Source organism: Pseudorca crassidens, chromosome 3, assembly GCF_039906515.1.
Source record: "Pseudorca crassidens isolate mPseCra1 chromosome 3, mPseCra1.hap1, whole genome shotgun sequence".
NCBI lineage: Eukaryota > Metazoa > Chordata > Mammalia > Artiodactyla > Delphinidae > Pseudorca > Pseudorca crassidens.
This window is the reverse complement of record NC_090298.1, coordinates 89,367,983-89,387,241: the sequence shown is the minus strand read 5'-3', so window position 1 is coordinate 89,387,241 and position 19,259 is coordinate 89,367,983. Positions and strand designations below refer to the sequence as shown.

The following is a 19,259-nucleotide window of genomic DNA, read 5'->3' as shown; positions in this document are numbered from 1 at the left end:
TTTTCTTACCAATTTAATAACAATTACTGAATAGTGATTCAGTATGTGTATAGAAATTGTACTTGACATCCTGCCAATTTGCCTAAAATTACAATATTTTCCAGTTTTTACTACAGAATGTAAAGTGTTTGTTTTGCTTGCATTTAGAAAATGTTCTTCCTCTATAGAATTACTGTATACAGGTCTGTGAATCTGAATATTTTATACACACACACACAGGTATATTTGTTAACTGCAATTAAAGATCTCTAAAGATATGTTACAAATCACTTCCCTTTTTTGGTTCTTAAGGCTTCTAAGTCTATCTAGCTGCTTAATGTAGTTAGAAAAGTTATTCCCTTTCATCCCCACACACATACACAGGTTAATAAATGTGGCACATTTGGTGCCTGTTTGTCTTGCCTTCTTTGCTTTATTTGACCAAAACACAACAACTTGTTCATAATTGTATTTGCCTATGGTCAAAAGCCCAAGCATTTTCATGTTTGGGAACTTCCACTGCACTAGTGGATTTTGTTGTAAGAAGTCTTTCTTTAAATCACTATTTCCACAGTGATTTCCAAAGTAGATGAACAGTAATAACGTGAATGAGTCAAAAGTGAGAGAACAAAAATGAAAGAGGGAACTTTCAGGAACACTATAATACCATTTTATCTTGAAATGTAATGAGATTAGAAAGCCCAGTTCTGGTGACGCAGTGGTTGAGAGTCCGTCTGCCGATGCAGGGAACATGGGTTCGCGCCCCGGTCCGGGAAGATCCCACATGCCGTGGAGCGGCTGGACCTGTGAGCCATGGCTGCTGAACCTGCGCATCCGGAGCCTGTGCTCCACAACGGGAGAGGCCACAACAGTGAGAGGCCTGCGTACCGCAAAAAAAAAAAAAAAAAAAGCCCAGTTTAGATTTATAAATTAGGTATTAGGTAGATAGAGAGATCCAGACCTATTTATCTACACGCACATATGCATGCACAGGTACACACACAAGTTAGCTCTGCATTGGTATCACTTTTTTAAGTGTGTGTAATCTTCCATGGAGATCATTGCTGTCAGTTATGCATTATAGTGTATGTTTTTCTCAAAGTGACCATAGCAGAAATACTGTGTATCATGGTGATCATTTTGAAATGTATAGAAATATCAAATCACTATGTAGTGTAACGAACTAATACAGTGTGCTAGGTCAATTATACTTCAAAAACAAACTCAGGAAAAGAATCAGATTTGTGGTTACTAGAGGCGGGGGGTTGGGGGGAGGGGGAATTGGATGAAGGTGGTCAAAAGGCATAAACTTTCAGTTATAAGATAAATAAGTACTAGGGATGTAATGTGCAACATGATAAATATAATTAACACTGCTGTATATTATATATGAAAGTTGTTGAGAGAGTAAATCCTAAGAGTTCTCATCACAAGGAAATAACTTTTTTTCTATTTCTTTAATTTTGCATCTATATTGAGATGATGGGTGCTCACTAAACTTATTGGGATAATCATTTCATGGTGTATGTAAGTCACATCATTATGCTATATATGTTAAACTTACATGGTGCTGTATGTCAATTATATCTCAGTAAAACTGGGAGAAGAAAAGGAAAAATACTATGTACTAGAAGAAAAGTCAGAATATCATGAGACAGGATAATACACTTAGGACTTTTCCCAGATTATATAACTTGCCTTGCCAAATTCTGACACATGGGAAACAGTGGCACAGCATGATAACCTGCATCAGGAATAGAATATATAAAGATTAAGGATCACTAACTTCCTTGAGTTAAAGGCATTTTAAGGGACCACATGGAATATACATCAATATTAGAGTCTGGTTTCACAGTCGTTAAATGATTTGTTTCCATTATTATGCCAGTGGTTTATGATTCCTACAATATGGAGATGTCTTTATAAAGAAGTTTTGAAAATTAAGAGTTTTATTGTTTATTACTAATGGGAACTGTGACATTTGATTGGCATCTTGAAAGAAGAGCGAGAGAGACTGGTCATGAGAGGTCATGCTAGGTGAAGGCATTAGCAGAGTGGACAAAGACAAGAGGAAGGAAAGAATGTAGTATGTCCAGGGAACATAGAGTCTCCACATTGTTGCCTCCTGCTCTCAGGAACCCAGTGGCACTGCCGCTTTCAGTTGTTCTTACCCACCTATCCTTCTGTTTCAGATTAATAGCATTAAATGTCTCCCCTTCTCCGCAGCATAACATATTCTTCAGATTTAGTGCTCAGCTTTATTTTATTTGAATTTGATTGAGACTTGCTTCTCTTCTAGAGAATCAATACAGTTCCTTCTTCCTATCACTCTCTAGAAATCTTTATTTTTCTAGCATGCACTTACTTATTCATTTTGAAAAATGAAACTGAAATAATTTATAATTTAGGATTTTTCCTTTTAAATTTAATACTAACATTCTTTAAATAAAGCAAAAACAAGTAATAAGACAAACTGAGTGCTTTGATTTGTTTTTTTTCTCAGCAGCCCTATCTCTTTCTGTCAGTGGTTGTTTTCATTTCTGTTATTTTTCCAGTACTAGGCTGTTCTTTCTTTTCAGGTAGTAGATACTGGTGAATATATTGGCAATAAACATTTGCCTCATATCTCTGTCTCAGATATGAGGGCAAAATATTTAAGATATTTAACTGTTTGAAAAAATGATTTTAAAGCTTTTTACTCACTCCCAAAGAAATCTTGGGGGAAAAAAAGTATTCCTTTGCACATCTTTACGTTGACATCTAAAATTTTTTGGCATAAATCTTAAGTAATATTATTTACCCTATTATATCACTTTTGCAATAAAAATATGTTCAGGAATTTAAATGTAAAAAAAATGGTTTAGATTGAGTATAAAATGTTTGTTGTGTCTATTGATCAAAAACGGTTATAAAATTTGATAATTACTTAAACATAAAGTAAAATTTTACTAGAAATGTATCTCTTAATGAGATAGAAGCTTTTTTCCCTTCCTAATTACTTTGTGAGTGAATTTTATTCCTAGAATGAGGCATAATTCAGCATCAACTTTATTTCTGTTTTTTATCTTATGAATGTAGATTGAAAATCCTTATTCAAATAAGTAAATTGGTAGGGATGGAAGGAGTTTATCATAGCATTGTCACTGAATTCTTCTTAGATATTACCAAAATCACAAAAACTTGGCAAGTTGTTTAGATCCTCCTATTTTTTTTGAAAGTAGAAAATTGGAAGCCATCTACAAAGATTTCTTATCAGTCATTGTAGTTCAGTTTGACCCCGGTATTTCAGATTGCTCCTTTGAAGGGGGAAGAAGTATGCTTTTATTTATAAAGTGGAAAAACGGTGAGTATAAAAAGGAATGTGGGAACAGGATCAGAAGCAAAGCCCTTTTCCTCCTGCACTGTCTCTTCAGCATCCTCTATGAACAAAGCTTAACATCATGACAACTGTCAGAAGGGAATATATTTAAATGGCCCAAATCCATTTACACAGAGCTTACAAAAACAGTGAATTTAGATCTGAGAAGCAATAATTGATTATTGGAACAGTCCATATGTTTGACTACTTGGATTCTGTATACACATTTCTACACACATTTCAACTGCCGTCCAACGACAGTCCAGCTATATTTCTACCCAGCAAGATACAGCTATTCTAACAAAAGAAGAAGTTTCACCTTTTCCCCAGAATGAACAGATGAACAGTCCCAAGAGTCATTGTATTCATCGCTGGCTATATTAATTACTTCATAAATTGTCAGTCATACTGAATATTCTCTTATATAAAGATTAAATTGTAAAGTTGACTGCTATATAAAATAAAAATGGGAAGATCGGGAAAAAAGAAAATGGTTAGTAGATACAGATAAATATATACATATAACAAGCAAATAGAAAATATGCAAAGCTACTAGTCCTTGTTTCTGTATTTGGTCACAGGCTGTAATTCATAGCTATAGTGTCTTTCTTCCTTATTTTCTCTGTCATCAGCAAGAATCTCACCTGGTTGGGATTCTTTACTTGGTGGTGTGACCCAAACCTACATTTCTCAAGAGTCTGTGTCCTCAATCATCCTGCCTTTTTTGGCTGCTGTAGTTTTCTGGTAACTTTATACTATTGGGCATAGAAGTACTAAGAGATGTATACTCTATACTTGAAATTATCACAGGATTTTCAAGTAGAGAAAGGCTGGTTTGTGGAGGGTAAGCTACTCCTACTGGTACAAGGAGGCTCAGAGTGACATGGGGATTCAAAATAGTCAGTTTCATCTGAGTTCAACCAGATGTCCCCATTCTAAGTCTCAGAATCCTGTTTTTTAACCAATCAGTGATATAATTTTTGAGAAACTTGACTGAGAATTAATTTAATTTAAAATGTATGTTTGATTTTCAAAAGTAAGAGATTTTTTTCGGGGCTATCATGGACATGCTCTGGTTCTCATACCGTGCTTCACTTTGAGAGTTAATGGGCCCAAGTCTGTCACTTTCTCTTTGTAAATGTGCAGGAGCGCTCAGAAGGATCCATCCCACGTCACAGTTTTTATAGTCATCATTATTGCCATTAGGTCAGGTGCAGCAGCCACCTGGGTTCCCAAGACATGTGCTTTAGTTGGCACTTCATTGTGTTCAACCACAGTGATAGTTTAATTTTGATTCCACTGAAGACCATGGATTGATAGCACCCCTCTTCAGTTGGTAAAGAGCTCAGCAGTGAGCTCAAGCCCAAAAGCTCAACCAAACCAATCCCATTCTTACTTCATGGAATCATGCCTGATACCAGTTCTTTATCAGTCTGAGCTCAGTCACAGGGAGAAAACAATTAATTTGAATGGGGTAAGTTTAGTATAAAGAATTACTAACTATAGTTAGGCTACTAGGAAGTAAAGTGAATTCTAAAGAATATAGGAATAGTAGATTTAAGGAATAGCCTTAGGGCTGAGATGAAGCACTCCACCTCCCCACCCCCCAGGGCTGAAAGCTAGGCTGCGTTGAAGAGGACACAACCATGGCTCTTAGAGAAGTGTTTATGCTATTATGCTGGCAGAACTTGCTGGAAATCTGCCCTCTGGATCTTGGCAAAAATCTACCTTTGGAGTGCTAAAGAAACTATTCACAGGGAAGAGACTAACTGGAAGCGCTCCTGCTACAAAACCACCCAAGATGGGTGCCAGGGGAAGCTGCTGGCCACCTTATACTGCAGCTGTCAGGCACTGGGGAAACTGCATGTGCTTCCGGATCCAAGTGCTGGAGAAACCTTTCATCACGCTGGAGGAGCCTGGCGCAGAAGCCGTCTGTGCTCCAGAAGCCCACAACAGGGAAGCCTCACACACTGCGCACTAGAACTAAACAGCCCATTCCTCCTGTGATGTCTCTCCAGCACCCTCTCCTGCACAGCCTAAGATCATGGTAGCTGACAAAGGAAAAATATTTAAAGGGCCCAGATCTATTTTCACAGGACGGAGATGAGAGGTGAATTTGTCAGAGGCAATACTTCTATTACTGGCACACTGTTTTTCTTTTTGCAATATCTGTCTGCAAATCCAGAGTCAAATTTGGTGTTCAATGTTATTAACTATGTTTATTAACTTTTATTACCGTGAATTTTTTTTGCTCGCTCTTTTTTTAGTCCTGACTTTGCTTTGGCCTTGGCCCTATCCTTTTTTGTAAGTCATCTCAAATCCTTTTTGGAAAGACGGTTGCTAAAATATCTTGGCTAGATCTTGAGGAGTATACAAAAGATTATGTTTGCCATCCAAGAGAACGCAATGTTAACCATCAGGCAGAAAGAATCCTATTCCTACCTAGGAAGCCTAGTTTGTTTATTTTTTATTGTGGTAACAGGCACATAATGTAAAATTTACTATTCTAACTACTTTTAAGTATATAGTTAAATGGCATTGTACATAAACAACCACATTCCCTCCTTTCCTCATCCTGTGGCAACCATCATTCTACTGTTTATCTTATGAATTTTACTACTTTAGGTACCTCATATCAGGTATACAATATTTATCCTAATGTAACTGGCCTATTTCACTTAGCATAATGCCTTCAGTGTTCATCCTTGTTTTAGCATGTGTCAGAATTCCCTTCTTTTTCAAGGTTGAATTCTACTCCATTGCATGTGTATACCACATTTTTCCAGCTTTATTGAGATGTATTTGACATGTAACATTGTGTAAGTTTAAGGTGTACAGTGTGTTGATTTGATACACATATATTGTGAAATTATCACAGTAGGATTGTTAACCTCCATCACCTCACATAACTACCATTTCTTTCTTGTGGTGAGAACATTTAAGATTTACTCTCTTACCAACTTTCAAGTATATAGTACAATTTGTTATCTATAATCACTTTGCTACCTTGGATCCCCAGAACTTACTCATAACTGGAAGTTTGTACCCTTTGACCAGTAACTGCCCATTTCCCCCAACTCCCAGTCTCTGGCAACCACCATTCTACTCTCTGTTTCTATGAGTTCACCTTTTTTAGATTCCACATATAAGTTATATTATACAGTATTTGTGTTTCTCTCTCTGACTTATTTCACTTAGCATAATGCCCTCAAGTTTCATCCATGTTGTCACAAATGGCATGATTTCCTTTTTTCTCGTGGCTAAATAATATTCCATTTTATAGATAGATATATAGATAGATCTATGCACACACACACACACACACACACACACACACACACCACACCACACCACACCTTCTTTATCCATTCATTCATAAGTGGATGCTTAGGTTGTTTCTATATCTTAGCTATTGTGAATAATACTACAGTGAAGATCCTGATTTTATTTCCTTTAGATAACTATCAAGAAGTGGGGTTGTTGGATCATATGGTAGTTCTATTTTTAATTTTGTGGGGGGGAACTTTCTGCTGTTTTCCATAGTGGCTGCATCAGTTAACATTCCCACCAACAGTGCATGAGGGTTCCCTTATATCCCCAGCTTTACCAACACTTTGATTTCTTGTCTTTTTCATGATAGCCATTCTAACAGGTGTGGGGTGGTATCTCATTGTGGTTTTGATTTGCATTTTCCTGATGATTAGTGATATTGAGCATCTGTTAGTGTACCTGTTGGCCTTTTGTATGTCTTCCTTGGAAAAATGTCTATTCAGTTCCTCTGCTCATTTTTTTATTGTTTGTTTTTTAGCTCTTAAGTTCCTTACGTGTTTTGAATATTGATCCCTTATCAGATACATGATTTGTAAATATTTTGTCCCACTTTGTAGCTAGGCTTTTCATTTTGTTGATTGGTTTTTTCCAATGCAGAAGCTTTTGAGTTTAATGTAGTCCACTTATTTATTTTTGCTTTTGTTGCTTATGCTTTAGTTGTCACATCCAGAAAATCATTGCCAAAACCAATGTCAAGGAACTTTTTCTCAGTATTTTCTTCTAGGAGTTTTATAGTTTCAGGCCTTATGTGTAAGTTTTTATTCCATTTCAAGTTAATTTTTGTCAGTGGTGTAAGGTAGGGGTTCAGCTTTATGCATGTGATTATCCAGTTTTCCCAGTACCATTTACTGAAGAGATTATCCTTTCCCCATTGAGTATTCCTGGCTCCCTTATCAGTTGTTCGTATTTGCCAGGGTTTATTTCTGGTCTCTCGATTCTGTTATTTGGTCTATATGTCTGTTTTTATGCCAGTACCATACTGTTTTAATTACTATAGTTTTGTATACAGTTTGAAATCAGGAAATGTGACGGCTTCAGCTTTGGCTATTCAGGATAAGGATCTTTTGTGGTTCTGTACAGATTTTAAGATTTTTTTCTATTTCCATGAAAAATGCCATTGGAATTTTGATAGGGATTGCATTAAACCTGTATATTGCTTTAGGTAGTATGGACATTTTAACATATATTTTAATTCTTCCAATCCATGAACATGGGATGTCTTTGCATTATTCATGTCTTCTTTCAGCAAAGTGGTATAGTTTTCAGTGTATAGATCTTTCACCTCTTTGCTTGAGCTTATTCCTAAGTATTTTATTAAATTTTTTATGCTGTCATGAATGGGATTTTTTAAAATTTCTTTTTCAGATATTTTATTATTAATGTATAGAAACACAAGTGATTCCTATATGTTGATTTTGTATCCTGCAACTTTACTGAATTTGTTGATTAGTTCTAACTTTGTGTGTGTGTGTGTGGAGTCTAGGAATTTCTATATATATAAGATCTTATCTGCAAACAAAGACACTTTTACTTCTTCCTTTCCAATTTGATGCCTTTTATTTATTTTTCTTGCCTGATTACTTTGGCTAGGATTTCTGTACTATGTATAATAGGAGTGGTGAGAGTGGGCACCCTTGTCTTGTTCTTGATTTTAGGGGGAAAACTTTCCACCTTTCACTGTTGATTATGATGTTAGCTGTGGGCTTTGTGTGCCTTTATTATGTTGAGGTATGTTCCTTCTATACCCATCTGTGAAAAGTTTTTATCATGAAAGGTTGCTGTGTTTTGTCAAATGAGTGTTTTCCTTTTCTTTTTCTTTTTTTTTTTTTTGCATCTATTGGGATGATCATATGCATTTTATCTTTTCATTTTATAAATGTGCTGTATCATATTTATTGATTCATATGTGTTGATCCATCCTTGCATCCCAGGGATAAATATCACTTGATCATGGTGTGTGATCCGTTTATGTGCTGTTGAATATGGTCTGTTACTATTTTGTTGAGGATTTTTGCATCTATGTTCATCAGGATTATTGGGCTGTAACTTTCTTTTCTTGTACAGGCATACCTCGGAGATATTGCGGGTTTGGCTCCAGACCACCGCAGTAAAGTGAATATCACAATAAAGCAAGTCAACAAATTTTTTCATTTCCCAGTGCATATAAAAAGTTATGTTTACACTATACTTACTCTATTAAGTAGGCAATAGCATTATGTCTAGAAAAACAATGTATATACCTTAATTTTTAAATACTTCATTGCTAAAAACGCTAACTGTCATGCAAGGTTGCCACAAACCTTGAATTTGTAAATAACACAATATCTGTGAAGCGCAATGAAGCAGAACTCAATGAAGTAAGGTATGCCTCTTGTGTCATAAACTGGCTTTGCTATCAGAGTAATGCTGGACTCATAAAATGAGTTTGGGAGTGTTCCTCCTCCTCTTGAAAGAGTTTGAGAAGGATTGGCATTAATTCTTTAAATGTTTGGTAGAATTTCCCAGGGAAACCATCTGCTCCTGGGCTTTTCTGTTGGGGGAGATTTTTGATTACTGATTCATTCTCCCTGCTTGTATTGGTCTGTTCAGTATTTCTGTTTCTTTACGATTCATTCTTGGTAGGTTTTATGTTTCTCTTCTAATATATCCAATTTGTTGGTGTACAGTTATTCATGATAGTCTCCTCTGATACTTGTATTTCTGTGTTATCAGTTGTAATGTCTCCTCTTTCATTTATTATTTTATTTGGGTCTTTTGTCTTTTTTCTTAGTCTAACTAAAGGCTTGTCAATGTTACTTTTTCAAAAAAAAACAGGTGTTAGTTGGTATTTTCTATTTTTCTGGTCTCTACACTTTCTGCTCTGATCTTTGTTACTTCCTTCCTCCTGATAACTTTCAGCTTAGTTTCTTTTTCAGATATTTTGAAAAAAATTTTCAAACTATTTTCTACTTCCTTGAGGTGTAAAGTTAGGTTGTTTGGTATATTTCCTTTTTCTTAATGTAGGCATTTTTTTGCTATAAACTTCCCTCTTAGAACTGCTTTTGTTTTGTCCTGTAAGTTTTGGTATATTGTGTTTCCATTATTGTTTGTTTCAAGATATCTTCTGATTTCTTCTTTGCCTCATTGGTTGTTCAGGAGTGTGTTGTTTAATTTCCACATTTTTGTGAATTTTCCAGTTTTCTTCCTATTGTTGATTTTTCATTTCTTGCCATTTTGGACAGAAAAGATAATTGGTGTGATTTCAGTCTTCTCAAATTTGCCAAGACTTGTTTTGTGACATATATGATCTAACCTGGATAATGTTTCATGTGCATTCAAGAAGAATGTGTCTTCCGCTGCTGTTTTGTGGAATGTTCTGTATATGTCTGTTAGGTCCATTTTACCTAAAGTATAGTTCAAGTCCAATATTTCCTTTTTGTTTTCTGTCCGGATAATATCTCCATTATTGAAAGTGAAATATTGGACTCCCCTAATATCATATTGTTGTCTAATCTCACTTCAGATCTGTTTTTATTTGCTTAATATATTTAGTTGCTCTTTTTTTTGGGTACATATTCATTTATGATTGTTGTATTCTCTTGATGAGTTGATTCTGTATCATTGTATAATAATCTTCTTTGCCTCTTGTTACCATTTTTGGCTCAAAGTCTCTTTTGTCTGATATAAGTATAGCTGCCCCTGCTCTCTTTGGTTTCCACTTGAATGGAGTGTCTTTTTCCATCCCTTTACTTTGAGCCTATGTGTTTCTTAAAGCTGAAGTGAGTCTCTTACAGGCAGCATGTAGTTGGGTCTTGTTTTTTTTTCCATTCGCCACTGTATGCCTTTTGATTGGAGAATTTAGTCCATTTATATTAGAGTAACTATTGATAGATAAGAACTTACTAATGCCTTCTTATTATGTTGTCTGGCTGTTTTGTAGTTCCCTTGTTACTTTCTCCTTCTCTTATTGTCTCCTTTTGTGACTTGGTGATTTTTTTACCTTTTGTGAATCTAATGTAGACTTTTGCTTTGTGGTTACCATGAGGTTTACATAAAACATCTTAACAGCCTACTTTATGCTGGTAACTTCAATTGCCTACAAAAACTTTACCCTTTTATTTCCCCACTCTTACGTTTTTGATGTCACAGTTTACCTTTTCTTATATTGAGTATTCATTAATAAGTTATTGTAGTATAATTATTTTTAATACTCTTGTCCTTTAACATTTATTCTTAGTGAAGTGGTTAATATATTACCATATTACGATATCAGAATATTCTGAATTTCACTATATATTGAATATTTATCTTTACCAACCACATTTTGTTCATCCATTCATCTGTGGATACTTGGTGTGTTTCTACCTTTTAGATCCTGTGATTATAGGTCCTATCTGCAGTTCTAACCTAATTGTAGCCATAAGGGCTAATCAAGCCACAAAAAGATGAGGGTGACTTGTACTAGATGGTCATATGATTTGCTGTTCTTTCCATTCCTGTGAGTGACTTTTTCCAGACATTTGAACTCCTAAATAAAGTTCACAACCCAGATAACCTAGGAATACAGGCATACCTCAGAGATATTCCAGGTTCAGTTCAAGAGCACTACAATAAAGTGAGTCACACAAATTTTTGGTTTCTCAGTGCATATAAAAGTTATGTTTACACTATACTGTAGTCAATTAAGTGTGCAATAGCAGTATGTCCCAAAAAAATGTACATACCTGAATTAAAAAACACTTTATTGCTAAAAAATGCTAACCATCATCTTAGCCTTCAGTGAGTCATAGTAGTAACATCAAAGATCACTGATCACAGATCACCATAACAATTATAATAATATTGAAAAAGTTTTAAATATTGTGAGAATTACCAGAATGTGACACAGAGACATGAAGTGAGAAATGCTGTTGGAAAAAGTGGCACTGATAGATTTGTTTGAGCCAGGATTGCCAGAAACCTTCAATTTGTAAAAACATGCAGTACCTGCAAAGTGCAATAAAATGAGTTGTGCCAGTACTAGTGAACCAGTAATGTGGGTGTGCTGACTCTATACCAGTAGTAGATACAGCCGTTCAGAAATGCATTATTTGCTTCCCTGCCTTGAACATCTTGTAACCTTGGCCACATTTTATATTTCATGAGTTGAACCTGTTCAAAGTATTTATTTTCTTTCATGTTATTGATCTCATATATAAGCTCATAAGTTGGAAGAGGTAACCACTCTTGAAAATATAAGTATGATGGACAAGTAAATGGTTATTGAGACAAGATAGATTTTTGTTGTACTTGTGAAAAGTAGGGATTTTTTTTCCTGTGTTTTTTGATTTTTTGGTTTGGTGATGGTTCCTTTTGGAAGGAGGCAAAAAGGGCAGGGACTGAAGCAAAAGAAACCAGTAGGAAGAGGATAATGGTGGATATAATTTTGGAAGATAACTTTAAAAATAGTTTTTCATTACTGTTTTAAAAAGTGTTTCCTAACAAAGAAATGCGACTTTTCATTTTCAGACTGCCCTGGCACATTTAGAGTCTCTCGCAGTGGATGTTGAGGTGGCCAATCCACCAGCCAGTAAGGAGAGCATTGATGGTCTTCCAGAGACCCTTGTTCTTGAAGATCACACTGGTAAGGGCAAAGTTGATCTCTAATGTTGAACGACACTTTGCATATTCAAGTATATTACCAATGCACCTAGAAGATAAAATAGTGACTGTCAGAAATTTTCATTAGATTTTGTATGAAACCTAATTCAGACAAACTTTTACCTAGTGGAATTTTTTAATTTATCAAGTGATAGGCTGGGACAACTTTTCTACAAAAGCAATGTTTATTAAATTCCAAATTGTCATGTATTAAGCTGAAACACTTTTGCCAATTAATTCACCGAAGTCTGGTTCTTTTGTCTTTCATAGGTGTTGTCTATGAGTTAATATGTTGGTTTTCAATTTTATTAAAATTGAACTTCATGGGATTGATAAATCAAATTATTTGTTTTCAGCTATTGGTCAGGAGCAATGCTGTCCAATCTGTTGCAGTGAGTATATTAAGGATGATATAGCAACAGAGTTACCCTGTCATCATTTCTTTCACAAACCTTGTGTCTCAATTTGGCTGCAGAAGGTGAGTTGCAGATTTACTTTTTTAAAGTTAATAGTTTCTCCTACAAGTTAATGATGATAGTAGTGTCTTTAAGCCTATTTTATTTAGCTACATACTCGTAGTAATTTTTAATTCAGTGTTTAAAATTGGTTACCTTTTAATGATTACAGATTAACGATATATCAGACTATTTTACCTTACTAACATTGTCTAAAAACAATATAGGCAAATGATTTTAGGATAAAGCTAATTAGATCTTTGATTATATCCCTGAAATTTGATGTTTTCAAAAATATCTTAAGCAAAGAAGCCTTTAGGACTACTCAGAGTACTATAACAGTATACAGATATTCTGCTAATATGAGATGGTATCTTTAAAAATGTATATGAGGAAAAGCAACAAGATCCTACCATATAGCACAGGGAACTATATTTAATATCCTGGGATAAACTGTAATGGCAAAGAATATGAAAAAGAATATATATATGTATAACTGAATCACTTTGCTATATAGCAAAAATTAACACAACATTGGAAATCAACTGTACTACAAGAAAATAATTTTAAAAATTAAAATGTATATGATAAATATTTAATAACCTACCAAGTAGCTCCTATTCAAATTTTTATATACTGTTTTTCAATGTTTACCCAATAATTTTTAAGTATATTTGAATTACTTAAGAAAAAAAAGGTTTTACTTACATCTTCACAGTGAATTCTATTCTTGCATAAAGGATATTTACATGTAGTTCAGTAGAAATTCCCAAATCACATTCCCAGCTTAATTACTTACGGATATGGCTCCCTTTCTTCTCTATAAGCACTCCCTTCCTTCTCTCTTCTCTTATTTCCTACCCTCTCCTTTCTCCCTTCTTTTCTTTCCTTTCTCTTTCTTTGCTGTTGCTCCCCCTCTACTGCTACTTCATCTTTGTCAAAACTCTAGTTGGTATCTAAAATCCAGTGCAGAAATGTTCATGATTCCTTTATAAAATCTAAAGTTTCGGGCTTCCCTGGTGGCGCAGTGGTTGAGAGTCCGCCTGCCGATATAGGGGACGCGGGTTCATGCCCCGGTCCGGGAGGATCCCACATGCCGCGGAGTGGCTGGGCCCGTGAGCCATGGCCGCTGAGCCTGTGCGTCCGGAGCCTGTGCTCCGCAATGGGAGAGGCCACAACAGTGAGAGGCCCGCGTACCACAAAAAAAATAATAAATAAATAAATAAATAAAATAAAAAATCTAAAGTTTCTGTCTAGGCTTTCCAGGCCTTCTGTGATCTAGTCTATCTCATCAGATTTACTCCTCTGTACATTTACTCATGTTTGCTTAGCCTGGTGTGGTCTTCCCCTTACTGTAAGAATAGATGATCTAGGTAGGTCCGCTTAAATTCGACCTTTTCTATCCTTAATATCCTCTTTTTTAAACTCTCACAATAGTATCAGAGCCTTAAGAAGGATCTGGTGTTGTCTGTGCCTGCTCTGTGTCAGGTATTGCTGGATGATTGATGTGTGTTTTCCCATTTAATCCTAACAGTAACTCTGGGACATATTGGTATCCTTATTCTCATTTTCCAATCATTGTTATTCATCCAAGGTTACACAGCTAGTGTGTGGTTGATTGAGAGTATACTCATACTCTTGACTCTAAAATGTTGCTCTTTTGGCCCCATCTGTATGGCAAGTGCACAATAAATGTTTGCTGAATTAAATTCTTGAATTGTAAATATTATGTATGTTGTACATCTTGAATTGTCATTGATTTTGCTTTAACCCAAGGTAATAATCTCTATAGTCTGTCTCCTGTCAGGAAGCAGCTTATTGTGAAGCCTTTCCTCTAGGGAGAAGGTTTCCAGGTTCTGAATCTTTGTCACCTTCAATAACCTGATTTCTTCAACCTTTTTTCTATCAGGGAGATCTCTGGGAAAAAGACAAGATTTGTGAGGGGATAACATATCGCCAGATGACACATCTCTATAACCTTCCATTGGTCCTAAAATAATGTACTCCCAGTCTAACTGCTTTCCCTGTTCCACCTTCCCTCATTGATTTGTTTTATCATTTAGAAGGCACCTAACTCTCCATATCTTTTTGAAAACGAAGTATATGGCTTATAAAGGAGGTCTGCGGTCCATCTGCTTTGACATATCTGTGCTACACTAAAGTAAGGCTTTAGTATATATGAGGAAGGTCCTAGGGGGATAATTTGGTGTAATAAATATGTGAATTAATTAGGTCTCTGGTTTCTCTAATATATGCATTCAGTGCAGGTGAAGACATGCCCTGTGACTCCTTGCTCACCCCTGTAGCACCAGTGCCAAGTGGAGCATGTAGTAGACTCTTAATTAATACTCACTACATGAAAGATGAGTGACCTAAAAGATGCAAACATGATTAGGAGACACTGTTTACCCTCAGAGAAATTGAGTCTGATTGGGATGAAGAGGAAATAGCATCAAAATTTTGCCTCTCTGTACTGTGTGGATTTGAAGTTTATTTGGTTTTGTTTTTAAGTTATTTGACTTGTTTTGAGGATAATGATACTGCTCTGATACTTTGTAGCAGTTAAGATCTTTCCATTGGCTGTGAACTTGTTTTTTTCTCCCCCTAGTCAGGGACGTGCCCTGTGTGCCGCCGTCATTTCCCACCTGCTGTGATGGAAACACCTGCAGCTGCTTCCTCTGAGCCTGATCATGATGCCCCACCTGCAAATGACAGTACTGCAGAAGCCCCCTAAGCCTGAACACTTGAATGAGATCAGTCTATCCAAGTAAATCTGCAGATCCTTCTAAAATATGATGTGCAAATAATTATATATAAATATATTTAAAATGCTATATATAGTCTATGCCATAGTTTAGAAAGAGAATATTAACCTTTCTAAACTAAATTTAGGTTTGCAGAAAGTACTAAACATTTTCAAGCTGAATGTTGAAGTAGTGCGTTCATTTTCTTTAGTTTAATATGTTATTAATTGTAATGTCAAGCTTATTGATTAACTTGATCCAGAAGAAATAATCATCTGTGTGGCACACATTATTGGTTTTGTCTGAAGTACTGCCACTAAGTGATTATAATTAAGTTTTCCTATTTGCATCAAATGTGAAGATTGTGATCACAACAGTAGTAAAATTTGGTTTTGTTGGAAATAAAAAAGAATTCTAAAGCATGCTTTTTCATTGGTCCCTTTGGTTTTGCTTCATCAGAACCTCTTGGTTCATAATACTGAGTGGTTTTATAAGAAGATAACTTACTCTTTCATCTTTGTTTAAAATTAGGACTTTTTAGAATGCCAAACAAAACTTCTGGCTAGAGCATCACAAAATTTTAAAATCTTAGATGTAATCTCCTTGAAATGGTTAGGTAGTAAAATAAGTTATTATATTTGAAATGGTGGATGTGCTTAAAGTAAGGTTAGTAAAGCATATAAACAATCTCATGTGCTCAGTGCTTGGTACAGTGAGATGAATTAGATGGCCTTATGAAGTCCTTTCTATTTGGTTAAAATTATACTTGAAGGTCCAGAACACTCATGGCACATTTGTGTAATAAACACTGGATATAGTTAAAGGTAATTTTGGCTCTGAAATATTTTGGAAAGTCTGAAAACAAGCATAAAGTGTTTTAAAACACTCATTCTGTTGTATCCCGAAGGAAAATCTGAATCCTTAAAAAACTAGAAGAATTAATTGTGCTGTCTTGTATAAAGCATAAAACTGATGGGGTCCAGGACAGATTTGGCCATACCTTTTTACAACATATCTAAACCTTACTATGTTATAATTTATTATTTTAAAATATTGTTGAACAAGGATTATTCATACTACATTATCAGCCTTTGTTTCTTTACACTAATTTATTTTGGGAAAATTATGCACCTGGAACTAAAATAAAAACAAGTAGTTTCAAATTAAGCCATGGGTGAAAAAGGAATAGATTGTATGATTGCCTAGTGATTGTATGAACAGAACTGAACAGGTTCCGTTCTTAATTTCCTTTCTCTAAAAGAGAAAAGAAGATGCTGACCTCACATTTATCCTCTGAAAGAGATCTGTTCACAAGCTTTTACAAAAGTGAGGAAATCAGCTTTCCTTACTTTACTTTTTTTTTAATGGGAAATTTGACCCACAGGGTCATCTTTGTAATCATGTAACCAAACTAAGAGTGCACAGCTTTCTGTTTAGGTGATCACACCCAGTAGGCAAGTATGTATCAACATGGACATAATATTTAATTTACGGATGTGATTAGGTATCAACACCAGAGAATGATGGGTGTTAGAATGCCACATTTGAGCAAGTAAAATAGTAAAACACATAGTGAGTGTACATCTATCCAAGTAGTACAATGATGATTTAGTTTAGACACATAAAAAGAATGTTTATATGGCTTCCCAAATGCAAAATTACATTTTATTTGTGTAATTTCTCTGCATATTTATATTCCACCTCTTTTCTTCATTCTTAAAAATAAATGAATTTTCACTGTTGGCACATTTGAGGCTTAAATATAAGGAACATAACACTTGCATTCTAATTTTTGCATATATTGTAAATGTGTCTGGTACTTACAGCAAAATACTGTGTATCGTTTTATGGGTAAAACAAAACTGAACATTGCATGCATGTAATGTGGTGACTTTGTAATTTAGGGGTTCTTTGGGGCTTCTGTGACTTTGGAAATGCTTACATTCAAGCCTTAATGTTGCATTAGGTAGCATGTTTTCCTTCTGATGTATATAGTCACTGTTGTATAAACTAATCATTGCTTGTTTTCTACTCTGTGATCTTTCCATACCGTATTTCATTGATGATCAATTAGTGTCAAGGAGTCAAATCAAATTAAAATTAATTCTCATGTGTATATTGTGGAAATTTGTGGCTAGTGTGATTTTTATTGTTGTTGTTTGTTTCCTTTAAATAATTATGATCAGTTGTGACACTTAGTGGTTAAACTGACATTGTTACAGATTTCTCTGTAATAAGCCACACACATTATATTTAGGCAGTGTAAAGGGACCTTGGTTTTCTCTTCCTAGATAGCAGCTGTCCCAAAGAAAATATTTCTTCTTTGGCTGTTAAGATTTAACTATTATCTGCCAGTTGTTAAGAGGTTTTGGTTCCAAATTCAACCAGCAGTGTTGAGAGCTGAACTTAAGATAGCTGTTGTACTTTTTGCTTTCCATCTGTTTCTGCCCTTCATTCTTGGCTCCCTACTATCTGTAAACAGCTGCTATGAAGGAGAAAAGTTGAATAAGAATTGGCTTAAAAATTCTTTTAAAAAGAAAATTGAGGTTTTAGAATTTTCATTGTAACAAGCTGATAGAAGCTGAGGCTGACAAGTTAGGACACCTAAATATTGTTTGATCACGTCTTGGCTCCTTTTGAAAAAGTAAAGAATATATGAAGGTAAATTAGAAATATAAATATTAATAAAAGTACTGTTTCTCTTATTTCTCTATTATATGTTAAGTGACTTGACCTAATAATTTTATTTTTTTAAACGTCGTCTTCTTTCTTGTAATTTGAATGCTGATATTTAAAGGTAGATCTATGTGGTTTTCTTTCGTGTTTCTTAATTGTTTATCTCTAAGCTAACTAACTCTTATCTGTGATCTGCATTTATATATAAACTGTTAAATATATGTGAACTGTTAAAATGGAATGCAAGTTTTTCAAAAGCCCAGGTCTAAACGTAATGATTGGTTTATTGTTCTACAACCCCAATCCATCATTTTTCGTGTAAATCATAAACAATAAACAGGATATACTCAGTGGTCATTTCTAATATTTAATTGTGTAGCCTTATCACTTCTATAATGTAACCCCCTGGAGGATTTAGTGTTTATAGCAAAGTACACAGCTACTAAGGAAGTCTGGAATAGGCTCCTGAGTGCGTGATTTTATACTCCTTTAACTGTGATCTAAGAAGGAAAACCCTAAAAGAGACCTCAGCTGTACAGAAGTGGTTGATGGACTTCCAGAGTTGGAGCCCACTCAGCACCCCTACAAGGGTTGGATTTCGTTAGAAAAGTATCACCCAAATATTCCTATAAATAGCACATATGTGAAGCTAGGCAGAAAAGTCCTGTCTCTTCTGTGTGACCACCTCTTCCTGTCTTCCCTCAGGCTTCACACTTTTCTCAGATCTTGCATGATATCTATTCTAGACCAGCCTGGCATTGGCTATTCCCATCCCTCACTTAAAATGTGTTGCTCAGAACTAAACACAGTTCCTCTGACTAGAGCAAGGTCCAGAAGCATTATTGCCAACATCAAAGTGACTCTCATATGACTGTCATGACTCGTATATGTTGATAGTGTTATCATTACCATCATTATTAGGCAAGCGTATCACGTTGTTGTCTCTTGCTAAACTTCAAGGTATTGCTGGTAAGCCAAGTCTGTTCCTAATAATTACTTACACAATTTCTTCTTAACCTAATTGGACTACATTCATCCTTACTAAATTTAACTTGTAAAGGTCCATATGAATTCTGATTCTTCTCTCATCCTGCATCA

At 35.2% G+C, this 19,259-nt stretch overlaps 1 protein-coding gene across 1 annotated transcript in view; it reads left to right on the top strand.

Annotated features, from left to right (window-relative positions):
- PJA2 (praja ring finger ubiquitin ligase 2) overlaps window positions 1–18,527 on the top strand; it is a 78,916-nt gene extending 60,389 nt beyond the window's left edge. The window contains exons 8-10 of the mRNA XM_067731401.1: window positions 12,155–12,269; window positions 12,643–12,764; window positions 15,350–18,527. Coding sequence (XP_067587502.1) covers window positions 12,155–12,269; window positions 12,643–12,764; window positions 15,350–15,475 — 363 coding nt within the window. The 3' untranslated portion in view covers window positions 15,476–18,527. The remainder of the gene's footprint in view (window positions 1–12,154; window positions 12,270–12,642; window positions 12,765–15,349) is intronic.
- Window positions 18,528–19,259: the final 732 nt, after the last annotated feature.